General features: G+C 39.7%; 1 protein-coding gene across 3 annotated transcripts in view; it reads right to left on the bottom strand.

Moving 5' to 3' along the window:
• Positions 1-13654: 13654 nt before the first annotated feature.
• LOC117606766 (metabotropic glycine receptor) overlaps positions 13655-19190 on the bottom strand; it is a 78998-nt gene continuing 73462 nt past the window's right edge. For 2 of the 3 annotated variants that reach the window (XM_034329653.2, XM_034329652.2), the window contains 3 exons: positions 18448-18609; positions 15798-16032; positions 13655-15478 (listed from right to left, as the gene is read on the bottom strand). In XM_034329653.2, the coding sequence (XP_034185544.2) occupies positions 15162-15478; positions 15798-16032; positions 18448-18609 (714 nt within the window). In that variant the 3' untranslated portion in view covers positions 13655-15161. Of the gene's footprint in view, positions 15479-15797; positions 16033-18447; positions 18610-19190 lie in introns of those variants that run through there. The other variant, XR_004582051.2, reaches the window with a different exon arrangement.

The raw sequence follows: 19190 nt of genomic DNA, 5'->3' as shown, positions 1-19190 counted from the left end.
TTATCAGAAACCATGTTTAAATTAAAGCAAAAATTTAAAGTGTATAATGGTTGTACTATTCTGTATAATTAATACACCAGATATATAAAAAATAGCTAATGACCGCAGGGTAAGAAGTTTGGTCATGGGAGTAGTGTTATGGGCTCCCATAAAAATGACCAGGGTTCAAATCCCGTTCGCTGATGAATAAGATTTTTTCACCAACATTTCACGTTTTTCTCACCATATTCTTGTTAGATTCAACAAAATTTATTGAATTGGTGAAATGCAAAAATTTCACCAATATTTTCAGATGTTTTTCTCACTATATATCCATCAGAATCGCAAAATGGGAATAAAAATAACAAAAATTTCTAGGGATATCTCAGAAGCAGTAAAAATTACACTAGAATAATTCAAAAAACATAAAAATCTGCCGATATTCCACCAATAATTTCAATGATTTCCCCACCGAATTCACCAATTCTGAATAAAAGATAACCAAAATATACAGATTAAAAAGCTAGAAAATTACTAAAATGTTTCCAATAAAGTAAAATCTGGTGATGTGTGGCTAATGATAAATAATGTAGGTGAAAGTTGTTAAAACGGAAAATTGCACGTGCGAAATATTCCATGTGGAAATTTATGTTATGAAACAACATAATATACATGTACAGAGAACGATGAGAGGCGTAAATTGAATTTCTTGTATGTTGCGTACGTAAATTTGTAATACGTTACTACATATAATAAAGTTGAAAACAGTTAATCATGGTGGAAAATTGAAGTTGGATATAGTTACGAAATTTCTACAGTATGTTCATTAAAATAAAGAGACACGAACATACAGACAGAGTAGTACACCAGTCTGTATTCAAATTCACACATTTGATAAATATCTTTAATTAACAACAATATGATTCACGCGTTCAATTATCAAGCCTGAAATCAACATGTAATTTGTACCGTTTAATCGATTTCAAATGGATGACTTCAAAGCCATTCGAGTAAAACATACTCTGCTTCTTTTGAGAGAAAATATCTTCATAATTTGAATAATTAAATCAAGAGCTTATACTAACATTTGTACAAAATTTTTTTTATGTCTGACAAAGGGATACCTCTATTTGACCACCTTCAATTACTTTACCTCTGTTTATCATTAATTAACTAATGTAAAATTAGCAGGAATACGAATGAAATTTATAACATTCGTATCCTCCTCTATTTTGTACTAATTAAATTAAAAGATGAACATGATTACAATATAATTCTTGTTTGTCCCTTGATTAAGAAACATCGTCTATTTATACAATATTTAATTACTTTACACCTCTGTTTATTAATTTCGAACCTGTTTAATTAATTCCCTTTAGCTGGCAGCTTTACTTTTAACGCGGTTGCCTCTCTTAACTGATGAGTCCCCTGGTTTCTTGTTAATAAAACATTGATTAATACAGTAAACTTCTTCTTGGAAAAGTTACTAGTGAATTTCTGTATTCCAACCATCTTGGAAACGTTTAATTCCTTATAAAATCCAAAGTTTCTCCCTCGTTTATGGCACTTCTCCTGAATTAACCCTCACCCCTTTAACTCTCCACAGAACAACGTCGTTTCGCCTGAATTATGAATTCTACGAAACGAAATTTTCTTCCGAAATTGTTGCCTTTTAGAGATAGTACGTCCATAAATTTCGTAATACAAGATAATTGATCCTTTGAACACCAGCTTAGATTATCGTCATCCTTGAAGGCCTTTACCAGATGATTCTGAGAAACTTAAACCAATTACTTCAGTCGAAAGTAATAGGTGTTGCACTCGCTTTGATCAACACCATAACTAACGGCTATCCTGGATCACTTTGATCTAGTATTATATTAATCTATTGATAAAATAATGATTTACAAAGATTACAATACAACGACGTTTCCTAGAGAATGAAAATTATTGGAATCAGAAATTTTTCGAACACAACGTTTCTGTTTTCAATTTTTGATTCAGTTCGAGGATCCTCCGGTCTTCCTTGATCCTTGCAATTTCCTAGATAGGATACAAACACCTTGGACGAATTTTTTCCCTAGCAAAATTAATCCCGAAAAGCTGGCGCGAACTGCTCTGTAGCTTCCAGTTAATCTTACGTTGGCTTTCAGACAACGAGACGACACCTTGATGGCGATGTTTAATTAGATTGATGCTGAGCATTTGGCTAAATCTCAGGCAGATGGCTAGTTAAATCGTCGCTGCAAAACCTGGCTAAACGTACCCCTTAAGAAATGTTTCGTTAAACAAAGTGACAAGGTCGTTTGAGAAGCAAAAAGGTTGGAGTAATTAGTTAAGAAACAAGGTCGGCCTGACCTTCCCCAAAAATGTAGACCTTGATCATTTTTAAATTTAAAGATTCTATAACATTCAAAATGACAAAATTTTAGATTTTCAAAATTTTTATGGGACTTGACCTATCCCAGAAGGTCTAAGTTAGGCAAACTTAAAAAATTAATAGAAATATTATAGCAGTGCATGGAAGATGAATTATGGGTAAAATAATGGGGGTCAAATTTAGCTATTAAGATGTTGAAGAATTTTTTACAACCTGCTGCACGAAGTACTCAAAGTTAATACTTCCGGAAGGTCGGGCTCCTTCAGGGAAACGCGATTATTTCGAGGTCGGGGTATAGGAAGTGGTAAAGTCTATGGTCTTCGTGGCTCGAATAACTAATCCCGAAGCATGATGCTCTGAACGATCGTGAAAACTATAAAAGGCAAAGGTTTAATGGGGTAGTAACCGCAACGGAGCTAGTGAACCACTAATCTCGAGGCTAGAATCACCCTGTGCCTCGTAAATATCCGTTTCTCCTGGCAAAGTAACATCGAGGTATAATGGGAGTTGATAAAAGTTAATGTTCCGTTACGATTAATTGAATTGCCGATTGCTTCGAAAAGCAGGAGTAACATATTTCCGATACGATACCGAACGATCTATGACGGTTTCAATTTTCCTGTATACAACTTTGAGTAGGGTGGATTTACAGGACAGGAAAAGTATTCGATAAAACAGGAAGGATTTGTTGGAAAATGAAAACTGGGACGCAGGATGTACCGCGGCTTTCAGTAGAATTTCATTTCAGCCAGCTACCGAATTTCGTCGTTTCGATTGCTTTGAAATGTAAACCTGGGAACCGAAAACCTGTTCCTACGTTATTTGCATACAAAACTTCTCCAAAGGCGAAATATTTTTTATTTCACCCCTGCTATATTGTAATTCTCCTGTTATTTGATAGAAAAGATCGTTCAATAAATAACATATCAAAGAAAATCAATACCTATACAACTATATAAATGGAAAATAAAATATTTATTTCATATTAGTTTTACTTTTTCTACTTGCCTGATCACGTATTGCCATCATTCTATTTAGGAGTGCCTCGTGCTCATTGAAGCACGTATTCTACTCCCAGTCGTCTTCTGTAGCCAATAAGGTTAGGGTCGCATAGGGCAGGCCTGTCCAAGTAGGGGAAATTACTCCTGGAACACATGTGTTTGGTCCCCTTCCAACGCTGCTCCTTCAAGTAAGGTGGGACGGTTCCGACTACCGCCTCTCCGTCTTTCCTACCGTCTTTGGTAGTCGGAACCGTCCCAGCTTACTTGAAGGAGCAGCGTTGGAAGGGGACCCAAAGCATGTGTTCCAGGAGTGGATTCCCCTACTTGGACAGGCCTGGCATAGGGACTTAGCAACTGGCGAGGAAGAATGAGGTCTGTCAGCCTGTGACCTAACTTGCCTAACCACTTATTTTGCGTCATATTCTTTTTGTTTGATCACTCAGGCTATCTGGTAGCCTGCAATAGGCCGAGGAAACTGGTGGCCCGGGAGCCAGGCGGTCTCTAATCTCGTTCCACTGCGCTCCTCCTACTATACTAGCTCCCATTGTAGGTCCCGCCGTTCAGGCGCCACGCAGGGACTGGTCTGTTAGGGGAACCGCCTCAGTAATGGCGGGAGCAGTGCAACGACGGTGGGGGAGATGTTCCCCAGGTCTGCCCTATAGTATTTGAATAAAATTCTCTTAAATTGATGAATGTATGCATGTCTGTTGTAAATTCACTTCCTGTTACGCTCAAGTGTCCCCACATAAATATCGCTGTTTGGAGCTTATGGTAATCAGCTCCTGGCCAAAAACACGTCACGTGTATTTCTCGTACGATAACGCAAATTCTCATTTCTACACGGATCGAAAAAGCAAGCTACTTTGAATTGCATTTGAAAGTTATGTAGTGGTACAGTGAATTCTTCTCAGTGGTGGGACTTGGTGTCCATAAATCATACTTGGGGCCATACATTACTTGTCTGACCATTTGTTGTATTTGGACCATACGTTACTTATCTGATCACTTAGGATACCTGGACCAAGGCTACTCCTTGTCTGATCATCTGTGGTACCAGTCATATGTCTGACCACCTAGGGTACCCAATCCTACATCATTTGTCTAATTGGTTGCAATACTCAGAATATATAAATACCCCAATCTGGAACTTATGATAATCAGTTCGAAGCCAAAAACAAGCCACGGATATTTTTCGTATAACTGAAATCTTCATCCCAAAACAGCTCGGTTCACTCCCGTAGCGAGCTTTGAAAATCGCTAAGCCACTTTGCATTGCATTTGAAAGGTGGGACTTAGCCCGCCGGTGTCTGAAACGCAACGCGCCCCGAATAATCCACGGTGTGCTGTTCATAAGAAGCACACGAGGCTGGATCTATTCAGATTTCTCTCGTTTCCATGCGACGAACAGTGTGGTCGGTGATTTTCCGTGCGCGCACACCGACGTACACCCTCTGGAGAGCGATACAAGTCTCCTCCAGCATCCGCCCACCCCATCGACTCATCCCAACGGGGTAGGCAGCTGTCTACACCTCTCGTCCCGCTCTCTTCTCACGAAAGACAAAGGAACAGCACGTGTACCGTGTTTTAATTTCCCGTCTGCTTTTTCCTTTAATATCGTCTGGCTACGTGTATCCTAGCAGCGTATCGATGTTTCTTGCCTCGTTATAAAGAGGTTAGGGAACACGGCTAACATTTCTATCGCTCCCGAAGATGCTGCAGCAAATATCCAATAAAGTGCAGTACCCAAAGTTGCCTGTAATGATACACTGGAAGTCTTGCTACTTCCAAATCCACGCGTTACGTTCAAAACCGCGTAATCCTGGTATTAAGCGTCTTTCCCAACAATTAAGCAGCCTGTCCAACTGTTTTGCAGTTCGACGGATTAAGGCGGAGGATAATGAAGCGTTTTCTGCTTCGAAATTAACGCTGCCGTTCATTCTTGCTTTTGCAAAACACGACGCAGTGAGGTTAGGTTAGGTTAGGTTAGAAATCTTGACAAACAGTTCGAAAGTGGTTCCATATTCGTAATAAAGGAACTATACATGCGTGAAGCTTGATCACGGAGTGCGAAAGAAGCGGATAATGAAGCGTTTTCTGCTTTCATTCTGGCTTCTGCAAAACACGACGCAATGAGGTTAGGTTAGGTTAGGTTAGAAATCTTGACAAACAGTTCGAAAGTGGTTCCATATTTGTAATAAAACAACTATACATGCGTGAAGCTTGATCACGGAGTGCGAAAGAAGCGGATAACGAAGCGTTTTCTGTTTTCATTCTGGCTTCTGCAAAACACGACGCAATGAGGTTAGGTTAGGTTAGGTTAGAAATCTTGACAAACAGTTCGAAAGTGGTTCCATATTTGTAATAAAACAACTATACATGCGTGAAGCTTGATCACAGAGTGCGAAAGAAGCGGATAATGAAGCGTTTTCTGCTTTCATTCTGGCTTCTGCAAAACACGACGCAATGAGGTTAGGTTAGGTTAGGTTAGAAATCTTGACAAACAGTTCGAAAGTGGTTCCATATTTGTAATAAAACAACTATACATGCGTGAAGCTTGATCACAGAGTGCGAAAGAAGCGGATAATGAAGCGTTTTCTGCTTTCATTCTGGCTTCTGCAAAACACGACGCAATGAGGTTAGGTTAGGTTAGGTTAGAAATCTTGACAAACAGTTCGAAAGTGGTTCCATATTTGTAATAAAACAACTATACATGCGTGAAGCTTGATCACAGAGTGCGAAAGAAGCGGATAATGAAGCGTTTTCTGCTTTCATTCCGGCTTCTGCAAAACACGACGCAATGAGGTTAGGTTAGGTTAGGTTAGAAATCTTGACAAACAGTTCGAAAGTGGTTCCATATTCGTAATAAAGCAACTATATATGCATGAAGCTTGATCACAGGGTGCAATAGAAGCAGGAACTCACGTTTGATGTAGCTCGAACCATACACGTAGTACTACGTTCTCAGAGAACAAAGGAATCATCTCCCGGTTATGTAAACTACATATTCTATCTGCTCGTTGCACCTTTTCCGTGTCTAACGAGCAATGTTTGAGAACATTTTTCCTCTCTGTTACCCCACCCCCTCCCCCTCCCTTTAACAGGGGCGTTAGTATTCAAAGGAACAGCAGTTAAAATCACGTACAACGGGCATTCACTTGTTAGTCACGCCGAGAAGATTTCAAACTTTCTGACGTTCGTTGCAATAAATATTGATGACATCGTTCGAGCCCAGTACCAGAAAGCTGAACGTAGTAGGAGGGACAGGGGTTGAATTTGCCATAAATCGTACGTGCCAGAGACTCGGAATCCTCTGCAGGACACGGAAAAGGGAACGAGTTAATTCTTGCGAGTTGCAGCTAGACAAATGATGTTTCCGTAAAGTGTACGAGACAGAGTTTGATTAAAGGGTTTTTAAAAGGTTCTAGAGAGAGGGAACGTAGTACTACGTTTTAAGGCGTTACTTTCGATTCGACGAATTACATTGAGCATCGTTGAGATTAATAAATAATAAAAGGACATATTGTTTCTGGTTAAGGATTTTTTCAAAATAACGTAGTACTACGTTCAATTATTCGAACCCGATAGACAGGGATGAGGAATAAAATTCTTGCCACGTGCCAGTTGCACCTTTCGTCTAATTTATTCCGAAATCGACGATTCCAGGCCGAGTGCAAAAATTCACACCGGGCAAATCCTTATGTAACCGAGCGAAATCGTCCGTGAAATCATGGCAATTTTCGGATTCCCTGGTAGCACGAAGGTCACATGACCGTGCTACGAATTCCATTCAAGTATTCACGTGTTTCCGGTCCCAGGGGGCATGTTCATCCTTGGGGTGATTGCAGCGATACCAGATTGCGTGAGACGCTGATTACTGGTTTGCTTTAATGTCTTACCCTCGAGAATTGCTCGACAATAAATGGCAAACATTCTCACGTAGTACTACGTGTGGTAATGAATTGACGACAAAAGCACGCAATTCCGTGCTTCTATAATGAAGAAGGCTTAGTACGAACGTTATCACGTAGTACTACGTGGATTATACTGGTAAAATTAAAAAAACGTAGTAATACGTGCTTTCTTATATCAACTGGTACACTAATGCAAACTTTCTCACCAGAATACGTTGCTTCGATTCCAATATGGTGGAATAACAAACCGACGGAATTCAGTTAATTGGAGATTTAATTAGAAACTTCCCCACCGTTAGATTCGTCATTAGAATTAATTAAGTTACGAAACGACGGTGAAATTGAATTTCTGGTCGGGTCGATTTTGTCCTAGGAAATAAATCATTGGTACATCAACGACGGTGGAAAACCGTTCGCTATTTGCTCGTTAGCCAATCCGTCATTCAACTTCAATGATATTCACTTATCTACGCTCGATGAAAAATGCGAGCTTGACGAGAAGTGACGTTTCCAGTTTCATCCATTCTTCGAGGAAATTTAATACGACCCTAATGATAGAAATATCGAATGTGATGCTACAAATATAATGACTGGCGTTTTCTTGCAACTTTCTTGGGTTACTTTTGAGGTTATGTTGCGTTTCATGATGGATTCCTTTCCAGTTATTTCTACAGAACATAGAATATCGTATTTTAAACCTGGACTTAACATAAATTAACAGAGGCTCATAGGATATTCCAGGACATGTCTTTCAACCTAACCTAACCTAAACCAATGGTCATTTATAGCACTCTATGAATCTCTGGAGAGACTTTCTTGGGTTATTTTTGAGGTTATGTTGCGTTTCATGATGGATTCCTTTTCAGTTATTTCTACAGAACATAGAATATCATATTTTAAACCTGGACTTAACATAAATTAACAGAGGCTCATAGGATATTCCAGGACATGTCTTTCAACCTAACCTAACCTAAACCAATGGTCATTTATAGCACTCTATGAATCTCTGGAGAGACTTTCTTGGGTTACTTTTGAGGTTATGTTGCGTTTCATGATGGATTCCTTTCCAGTTATTTCTACAGAACATAGAATATCGTATTTTAAACCTGGACTTAACATAAATTAACAGAGGCTCATAGGATATTCCAGGACATGCCTTTCAACCTAACCTAACCTAAACCAATGGTCATTTATAGTACTCTATGAATCTCTGGAGAGTCCACAGTGAAAAGTTCACTGTCAATTTGAAATAATATATAAAACTTAGATCAAAAGGATCACGAACAATCTCTTGCTTAACTTTCGAAAGCCCGAGGTGCTCCTCCTTGCTTCACCGCCCCCGGCCATTCCATGGCTGGTAAGAACAAGGGTCGCAAGTTCGTCAACGCGCAGCAACTTATAATCTCATTAACTGCGGGATAATTTTGCAACTGCAGGTCGTAGTTAGCGAGGCACAGTATTGACCCGCGTGACGTTTATTGGTAAACGTTGTTAAATTATGTTGGGAGGATATACTTTGACCAGTCGCGAACGCTTGTGTAATTAACCGTTAAAATTGACTGCCATTTGATTATTTATCGATAAATTCCATGCAACGTTTCTGTTGCTCAGCTTTAAAGTTATTCGATCGAATATCTTCTTTTTCTTTTTGGTATGGTGTATTTAGGTTCAGGGGTTCGAAGACGAATGAAAGAGAACTCAATGAAAAATTCATACACGTCGATACGAGAGGTGAGACCTCCTCTCCTCGCGCACTTTTGTATGCAAATCTGTTCTACCATTCCAACCTCATCCGTTTTCGTTCCCATGCGGTTGAAATTATTATATTATCAAGTAATTGTAATTGTCTAAAAATTAAGGTTCATTATAAATTTGACAAACTGTTGCCATCATTTAGATCTTCAAAGTATAATTTATCCACTCATTTATCGTGCAGCAGTCTTTATTGTTGTTTGGGTGAACGTAAATTGCACTGTTAATTAACGGGTCAATAGTTCTAATTCGGATGAACAAATTCGATTGCAATCAGGAATCCGAGAAATGTTTATTATCCAGGCATTGATTAGAGCTTATCGTATCGTTTGATCGTTTGGCCAATAGCAAACGGAAGTGGCATGAAAACTGTAGTAATTTCCGGGGAAAGCATTATGCAATGGCACAATGGAATTGACAATTAAAAATTAACATACCGAATTTGGTATTAAAAGCAGAACAATGCTTTTTGGAATAATCTGGATTTGCATAAAACATTTGGTATTACAGATTTGAAACAATATTTTCTAATGAAAATTCAAAATTTGAAAATTCAATCATAGGGAAGCAGCTTTGAAGCTTCGAAGTTTTCCGCGAAGCTCATCGAAGAAGCGAAAATCCATCGAACTTTTTAAGTCAACAGTAATAAAGATGCACGTTCAGAAGCCAAAAGGTGATTGTAAATTCTCCATATTTCAGCGAATCCGGTTCGTTTCGGTCCTGAAAAATGAACAGGATCGATTTTCAGGATAGAAAAAAGTCAGGTCCCTGTCATAAAATCGGTCCGCGTGCTCGACAAATCTTTTCGGTCGACTACGTCAAGTCGTAAATTCGAGAGGAATCTGCCGGTAAATGAACATTCCTGTCCCCTCAAAACTTATGTGCCCCATCGGACGAAAGTGTTCGCCCGAGGATGACTTTCAATTAGACCCCGGGTCCAGAAAAATGAGTAGCTCTATATGTTTCGACGCGTTCTCTGCGAGAATCGATACACGACGCTCCGCTCGTGTCACGACGATTTCTCCTCGGCTTGGACAAATTAATCGGTCCGGACCGTGAGGAAGTGCCCAACGAAGTTAACCCGGATCGCTCTATCGGAGCTAAACCGGTCACGATTTCGCCTAAAAACCGACATTATCGAAGAGAAAGTTGCTCTGTCGGTAAGATGGACCGTCGGCCGAGAATTAATTCGATTTGTCCGATCCACCGACGAGGGATGTGATTTGTCGATAATTGAACAAATAGAAAGGTATATTCTGTTACTGTTAGGCACCGGGTCGAAAGTACTTCTTTCTGAAGGATTAAGATTATTTGTTGAGAAGAAAAGAAATTTTCTATACCTAGATATCTAAGGAACTGCTTTTAGGGTATAGGGATAAGTTTCTTTCATTGTTAAGTGAGGGAAGCGCGACAGCAGTCACAATAATGTAACGGGCACGAGGCCAAGTGCCCACGCACAAGACTGAAGCGTAGAAAGGCCGCGAGTTCAACTGGCGGCCGCGAGAGGGCTACGACCGGCGAGACCTACGACCGGCGAGGCCCTTTCTCGCAAGAGCGCGGGTCGCTGGAAGCTATTCAGCGAGCGGGTTAAAGGTCCTCTGGCCCGGCGAAAGCCACCAACCAAGGGAACCTTCTATGGCCACCGCGACGGCTCGGAACCATAAATTTAAAAACCCCGAACTGTAACTGTAAGACCGTGTAGGTTTAAGCAATAAGAGAATAAACGCCTTTGCTAAATCTTACATAAAGCGTGCATATTCAGTAAGGTCCCCAGGCAACTCAGTTGGGTTGGCCCTTTCCTCCTCGGTCACACTGAACTACGGTTACAGTAGTAATAGTAATAGTAGCAGCAATATTAATAAAGGTCTTACCATCATTAGCACTGGAGGACCAGTACCGACCAGCATCATGGGTAAATAGCACCGAGGGACCAGCACTGGGAAGCTGGCACCATCAACTCCTACTGATGGACCAGCATCAGCAGGAAGCACCGTAGGGCCAGCGCTGGAGCATTCGTAATTAGTTTGCTATTCATAAAAGTTGGTCTTTGTTGGATTTTGTAAGAGCAAACATATCGGGTAAACGAGCTATGCTTGCAGAAACTTTTTAATCGTTTCTCTCCTCGTCCTATCTGAAATTTAGACACCAAATTACCAACGGGTTTATCCGTCCTGAGTGTCTGCGGGTCTCTTTACAAGTTGAAAAGTGGGTAATCAGTTTATAAATATGAAAAAGTCTCGACACTGCCACCCCCGCAACCCTGAACTTCCCTTTTTCCCTCGACCTAGGAAGATTAATTCTAAAGCATCTTCTGATGCAAAAAGCAGGAACAGCCTAAAGGGGATGTGCCTTGAGCTATCAAATATTGATATACCGTCTCTGTAAAGAACTTTGAGGTGATAACATGATAGATAGCGATGTTGCTACCATAGTGCGCCTAAACTTCCTTCAAGGCATTATGGCTCATAATAGCGGTAAAAGTGAAGGAATTAAATCCTTAGCTTTGTTTCACGCGACAAATTGGCGTATAATTAAAGTGTCCTGAACGTAATCGCCAAGTTTCCTAGTCTTCCTCCGGTTTTCGCTAATTGTTTGTTAACTGTGTCCGACAGCGGACGGTCTGTATTCATTTACACCCCAACAAGTTTCATGCACCAGTTAAAGGAACCGAGTACGTTACATAATTTAACAGTTTCTTGGATTCGAAAGCACGCCCCAAAGTGCTTTTCAATTCAGGAAACTGTACCTGGGAACAATTGTACAAGTTGCTCCTTTGCCAACAGCTTGGCTAATGTTACTACCATAGTTTCATCGGCGTATAACTCAAACGTTATTGTTCCTTTCTCTGCTATAGAAATATCTATAAAAAATTCAGAGACAATCAATGTTACAAAATTAACCTTTTCCGTAGAGAAAGTTTTGTTCCCGTTGTGTCGCCAGAGACATCGGTACAAGGCGAACTAATATCGTCCAATTAGAAGGCTAACGAACCATGCTGGTTCACAGAGGAGCGTCAATTAGTCGATTAATATCGGCACACGTTTGTTTCCCAACGATCCATAAATCCAGTCTATCGAGTCCGCGTCGTAGATGGCGACAGCGTCGCGGAGAAATTAACGCGGCCATGCTGCGCTCGATGGCGTCGAGGAATTTCATGCATACGACGCGTAGATTATTAACGCACGATACACAGTCACGAATGAATTGTTTGCTGTGCCGTCATTACGATCTGATTCCGGCAACACGGATTGTTGGTAATTAATGGCTGCGACTCAATATATTCGCCACTAGCGCCACCATACTGTCCTTTATGCAACCGTTCCATCGACGAATTGAATTAACGAAGTTGCAATGCGCACAGTTAATTTGAAACAGTTATCTATGCTGTGGGACGATAATTAATTTAGACAGGGACAAATTTCGCGTCCGTAGGTATATTGCAAGTTTAATTAATGCTTGTGACCAGTCCCCGCAGCGCACCTAACCTAGAAACATACTCCTCGTTAGGATGCAAATTATGCAGTATCCCTTAGGACCAAGGACATCTTGTCAAATATGTACAAGGTGGCGCAATTGCAGATGGCCTCGTTTTCCTCGAAACAATAAGTCCCAAGGTACCCAATGTTGAAAGGCTAAGAAAATATGACAATGAGGCGGCACCTAACCTAACCTTTCGGTATACTTTCCGTGATCATTGCCCATCGGTATGAAATTTTCCAGACTTTTTGAGTAAAGTTAAGAAAATCTAAAAGTTTTTCTTCGTTTATTTATTTATTCACGTATTTATTCACTGACACGCTTGTCAGTTACAGACAAGGTTAGTGTCACATAAAATCGATTCTCTTAAAATCAACGTTACCCTAAAATGGAACTTATCCGACGACGGATCGTATGACAACAACATGTATGTATGTATTCTATACATTTTTAGACTTCTTCGTTTCGTTAAAGGATGAGAATTGAAATAATCTTGAGTGGCGAATAAAATTATTTCTCGTTTTGTTTTTCAATTTCCCATGAACGATTTATTTGAGGTTAATTCATCGAAGAGGGTCAAATCAATTTTCGTGGATCACAGAAGCTTACCATCTCCCAGAAGATCGAGGCGATAGACCGATATGCATAATTAAATTTACGTGATAAGAGGAATTTCGAATAGTGTGGCGTTAATGAACGGCAATGTGAAAACAATACAATACTATAAAGCGTTAGCCTTATTCCCTGCCATCAGCAACAATACCCAGCTGAAAAATTAAATATCCATTTACTCGATATCTTATTACTTTTGCAGTACAATTGTAACAATTAAAAATTAATTTTAATAAGTAATTTTATTCAGATCGATACCCCCCCCTCCCCCCCCCCCCCCCCCAATGCTCTGACCTCCCAACATCTCCGTCCATCAACGCCATGCGACGAAACGTGTCATCACATGTGAATTATAACCTAAAAATGTCCGTGAGATCACCTAACGCACGATCTTAACAATAAAACCGATCGTTACGGTCTAATGGCAAATTCGCATGACGCATTTATTTACAAACGTATATTTACAACAGGTGGATTGATATGAGAGAAAAAGATAGAGAGACAGATGGCGCCCCTCTACTCACTCGATCTATAGATCGTCGTTTAGTGTCTTTTTTTTTTTTTTTTTTTACAAAATCGACTTAACAATATACGGCAGAAGACTTCGAATAAGCATCTAACGGCAATATTTACAGAAAGCTTCGCGAGGTTCGACCGATCACTTTCGTAGCTGATGAACGAGTGTGTCCCAGATAAAACTTCGACCTCGAAGTGGTAGATGAAAATATTGTGAAATTGCTAAATCGACATGGAACGAGATTAATTTTAAATTAGGTAACGTTCGGACGATGAGAAAAAAGTTTGTGAGCCTGTGAAGTTAAGTGGACGTGGTCCAATGCGAAATTGAAAAGTTTTTAATTAACGGATTAAAAATACCGTGGAAAAATTGAAAATTTTAATACTCCTTGCAGACATCTGTGAAATTTGTTGTGAACATTTATTCATGATCGAATTCAGCGGCTAACAATTGATTTCGAATCGATAGCAAACTTTTCCTGTCAATATTTATTCATGACTGGAAAAGTTACCATAGACCAGAGAAGTTTTAATGAAAACAAGAGAAGCCTATTCTATCTGGGACGGTATCAGTGATGCATATTTATGAGAATGGTGCATCTGAATAGACTTTGCAAGTTTCTTTCCACCTTCGAAATCGTGTTTTTCTTCACACTATAGATTTCGGCTCATTTCTCTACCGAATGTTCCTTAAGTCTTCGTTTATCAGTTGAAAAATTGAAAATTTTTATACAACAGACGTCTAAGATACGCTATTCGTCGCTTTAGCTTTTCTTCGTTTCAATACGTTGAAAAGCAAAATCATGTTTCAAGAGATTTTATATTCTATCTCTCTCTGCTGAAATATCTTGTGCTACGTATACTGAGCGTTTCAAGAAAGTTTTATGCCACAAATGCTGTAGATTCTTCATGAAAAAACAAACGAAAAAGTTCTTTACCATTTTTCAATTCGTGGCTTAGTTGCTGACATATGAACAATTGAAGTTTGACGGTTATCTTGAATGTAGAGGCCATTTTGAATACGGCAGCCATGTTTTAATATGGCGGCCAATATGGACGTCCAATTTTCAATTGCTTGCATCTCAAAAACTAAATCACGGATTGAAAAATGGTAAAGGACTTTTCGATTTGTTTTTTAGCGAAGAATCCACAGTATCAATGGCATATGATTTTTTTTTAAAGAATTATGTACTTTGTAAGATTTTTCTTGATCAATTACTTCATTAATTACTGCATACAAGGAAGTATTATATCACAACTTTCCTCTTAGGTGATCAAAACGATCGAAACCTTTCAAGAAAATTTGTATTTTTACAATTCGACAACCTGCATTCATGAATATTTAGATCTGTAGTTGCTATATAAGTTTTTCTTCAATCACTGAGAAAAGAACCGAATCTAAACTTCTCCGCCCCATAATCTCCTAAACCAAAATTTCTCCTTACCCAAATTTCACTTTACTTCATCGTACCTTTTGAAATTGTACCTAGAAGACAATAATTGAAACAGTTCACAGGAACACACTTGATCATCTTAAACGGTGACCTCTTCGGAGAACCTGCTCTTGTCATCCAAGTTGATGACAATGGCGTGTGTCCTCGCGTGGCCGGATTTGCTTTTGCTCTTGTCTTTTTTATCGCTCTCCTTCTCATCGAGCTTCGTCTCCGTCCCGATGTCCTCTGTGGTGGTCGCTTTACCAGAAGTGGAAACCGCCACGTCGTTGGTCCTCCTGGCCTTCTTCGACTCTATGGACACCAGTACTTCGGCGTCCTTAGAGGATCCTTGATCCTTGCTCTTGATCCCATTCTTCTCTATACATGCCTGGCACCTCTTCTCTTTGGTATCCCCACCTGGAGATTCGCCAGGTGTTTCGAATGTGGGGTGGTTAAATGATGAAGATGGTTTTGTTGCTGAGTAGTGAATGGTCTTCTTCGTGAAGGATCAGTGTAGACATGTTGAGGTGTTTGGCAATTGAAGGATTTTGGAAGTTTTTCTGATTGGTTTTTTACATTTCTAGGTCTCTTTTTTAACATTGTTTCAGCCAAAGTAAATTTTTCATAGATTTTCTAATTAGGATCTTACTGTTCATGATGTACGTTGTAGTGTAATTCGGATGATTGGTCCAATTGTAAATGAGCATGAACATAAATGGACTGATCTCTGACTTACCTTTCTCGTCGCTCTTGTAAGGTTCTCCGACCTCCGTTTCAGCGATTGCTGTGGATCCGTTCAGATCGTTCAGTCTCATACTTGAAGAGATCGCCTGGATGGTGGACACCTGGGTCTCAGCACGATTGGCAGCCTCCTGCATTGCTGCCAGCTTGTTCACCAAATGATGGTTCCCAAGTAGAACGTTCTTCTCTTTCAGTACTTCCAATTGGTTGATGAAACGTCGAAACTCTTCCTGAAACATTTCAGAGAAGAAGGAATAGATTAGTAAGGGATGGGACCAGATGCTGGGGGATTCTAGTGACGTTTAGTGAATCCCTAGCTGCCAAACACATCAATGAGACAAATGATTTACAAATAGCATATTTCAAACGGTTTACAATCAATAATGAATGCAAACACTAACCAGACATTATTAAATGATAATTAATTAACAATATAGTCACCAACTGGTCACGTCTTGTTGATCTTGAGTATTTTCATAATTATGGATACAACAGATTACCCTTAATTGCTTCGCCATTGATTCAAACATCGTGCTGTTAGTTCGTACGATAATTAAACGCAATCAACGCCCCACAGATAAATTTATGGTTCTGTCGATAACGTCACTCAAACGTGACATTACAGAGATATGAAATGTTTGACAAAATTGGAACATGGAAATATTTAAAAATGTTTTTGATTTTTTTTTTTTGAAGTAAAAATAAACGAAGATCATAGCGCCATTAAAAATAATCGTTTGATTTCATGGGGGGTCACGTAAAGGGGAGGCTTAAAGGAAATCCGCTTAACAAGCAGATCTTCCTAATGAAGTTTCCAAAAGGTGCTTAAGGTGACCATGAAGGTTGAGCTGATAAATCTAGGCTAATGCTAATTAAAAGACTGGATTCTGCATCCCTTGTTTTATTTGTTAATAACGAATAAGGTTTTTCCTATCTTCAATGCAACAAGTACATTAAAAGAAAAATGACTAATGATCGTGTTTTATAGATTATCTCAAAAATGAACCTTCATAATTATCAGCCATCTTCAAAAATTAAGAGACACTTAACCTAAAAAATTATTCAAATACTGTAGAATGTTTTAAACAGAATATTTCAGAGGACATTTATTTACATTGATCTTTCCCAAGCAGCTTTAAATTAAAATAAAAAGTTAAACGTATATGTATACACCAGTGTCTCTAAAGAGATTAGGAAAAAAAAAGAATACGGTTTAACCTCGAAAGTGACTATATACGAAACGAAGAAGAAGGTTTAATTAAAGTTTGACCATTCCACGAATACCATTTACTTTGTTATGTTTCGACATTCGAGTAAAGAGGTTATTCAGCGTTATCTAACCTTAAAACAGAAAATAATTCCACAGAACAATATTCCACTAAAAGGCTAATTAGCCCATTATAAACAAATTATTGCAATGAGAGAAGCAAAAGAACTCGTTTTTTGTTTAATGTCGATGGATTAAAAGTTGAGGCTTATTCAGCGTAACCTAATAAATTTTTCAAAATAAATAAATTTTCAAAATAAAAATTATTTAAATAAAAAGAAATTTAGTCGATTACAAGCAATGAATATTGATTACAAACAATGAATATTGTCGACTTTGTTTTTCATTTAATCTCTACCAACTGAAAGGGATTGAAAAGTTGGTCGATCGACGAGAAACTAGTCTCTCGGTCTATCATCGGCAGTCGAATGTCAAAGCATGAGGTTTCAGTTAAATCCCTCTTTTTTCTGTGTTTCACCGACCGTGTCTTTCAGGTCGACGCAATTTTCCAGGCTTTTTGCCACCGGCCTGGCAATCTTTGCCGCCCTAAAAGCCTCGAGGATGACATTTGTTCTCTTGCTCGGCCTTTATCGTGCGATCCCTTTTGTCAAAACTAATGCAACCAGAGCTGAAATGCCTCGTACACGTTTGGTCGGTCGTTGAAAGCCGATTCCCTGAACCACGATCGGGATTTAGGAGGTTAGGTTTTAATCGATCCGTCCTAACCTTAAAATTCCCATCGAACAATTGATTTCTAAATTTAGTAATAAAGTAAATCTATGGATGGGTCAAAATAACCCTGCATCCATTACGAGGGTTTAAAAAATCCCAGAATATTTCGGATATAATTTTTTGAGGTTAGGTTGATTCATGTCGTCCGTAAGTTTCTAAAGGGATTACAATGAGGGTCATTAGTAAATCGGCATCTATAGCCCCGATATCGTAATTAACGCGCCACGCTGTTCTATTAATCGGCTTTTCGTACAATGGGTCACGACGGTTCAATGACTATTAATCGGTATTTGCTTGCACGGTGTGCCAGCGATGTATAGGGTGTCCCTGTGCACATGATAACCATGATTGATCTCGAACGAGTTCTTCCTTATCAGGAATTACGAAACATGAATGATCGTGTGGCAAACTCTGTCTACGTTTGTTTCAAGGACATTAATCATCTATTATGTGCGGTTTTAAATCTACAGGACTAGTTCTTATGGAAGGAAGTTGAATTGGTCCTGGTCAGCCATATATTGATTCCATGGTCCCTGGATTCAAACTGCTTATTACTTAGCCCAATGGCGGAAGCATATGGCGCGAAACGTACTTGGACACTTTACGAGGCAAAAGCAAGAACTTGGCTGATTCGTAGAGTTCTTACCGTCGCACCGTCGCTCTCGTCGGTGAAGTTTCCTTGCTGAAGTGATATCGAGTTTGTCTGGTTGCTAGTGCCCGCTGGGCGGCTGCTTTTTCCCAGAAATTTCCCGGTGGCTCCGAAGTGCTTCGAGTCGTCCTTGCCCCCGCTACGGAACACCACGTAGGCCTACATTAAACAGGCAAGTTTCAGTCTCGTCGACACTCGGTTTTTCGCGGGGATCCTCCGCCCTCGCCCAAATGGCGAAGTTTCGTTGTTCGAACTTCCGTCAGAAATCTGGCCAACGGCGGTAAGTTTGTTCGACCCCGTGTCCCGTGACCACATGGAAGCGAGAGACATACTTGGCTGGCTTTTACTAAAATCATAGTCCTTAATGTACATCGGCTAATGTCAACGCCGGCTGCAATTTATGGATCAACCTGAATTGAACTCTATGGAACATTTGCTTTGTCGAACAGTCAAAGTTCTATAGAGAAATGGCACATGAACGAGCGAGGGAAAACCTGGAATCGTTTAGGTAGATAATAGAAGTACATCTTTACCGACGGATAAGCTGCTCGCACTGTTAACCGCTACAGAGGATTCCTCCGCAAATCAATCAGCAGATTGGTGCAGAAGACAGACGTTCCCCTTTTTGTAGCCCGTAAAGCTGCACCGGAGGGGCTGGGAGTAAAGTGAATTGAATGGAACCTCGTTTCTTCAGCGTCGTCCCTTTCAATATTCACCTATCTAATCAATAGTAAAATCCG

This window comes from Osmia lignaria, chromosome 8, assembly GCF_051020975.1.
Source record: "Osmia lignaria lignaria isolate PbOS001 chromosome 8, iyOsmLign1, whole genome shotgun sequence".
In the NCBI taxonomy this organism is placed as follows: Eukaryota; Metazoa; Arthropoda; class Insecta; order Hymenoptera; family Megachilidae; genus Osmia; species Osmia lignaria.
The sequence above is the reverse complement of the archived record's forward strand: the minus strand, read 5'-3'. Positions and strand labels throughout refer to the sequence as shown.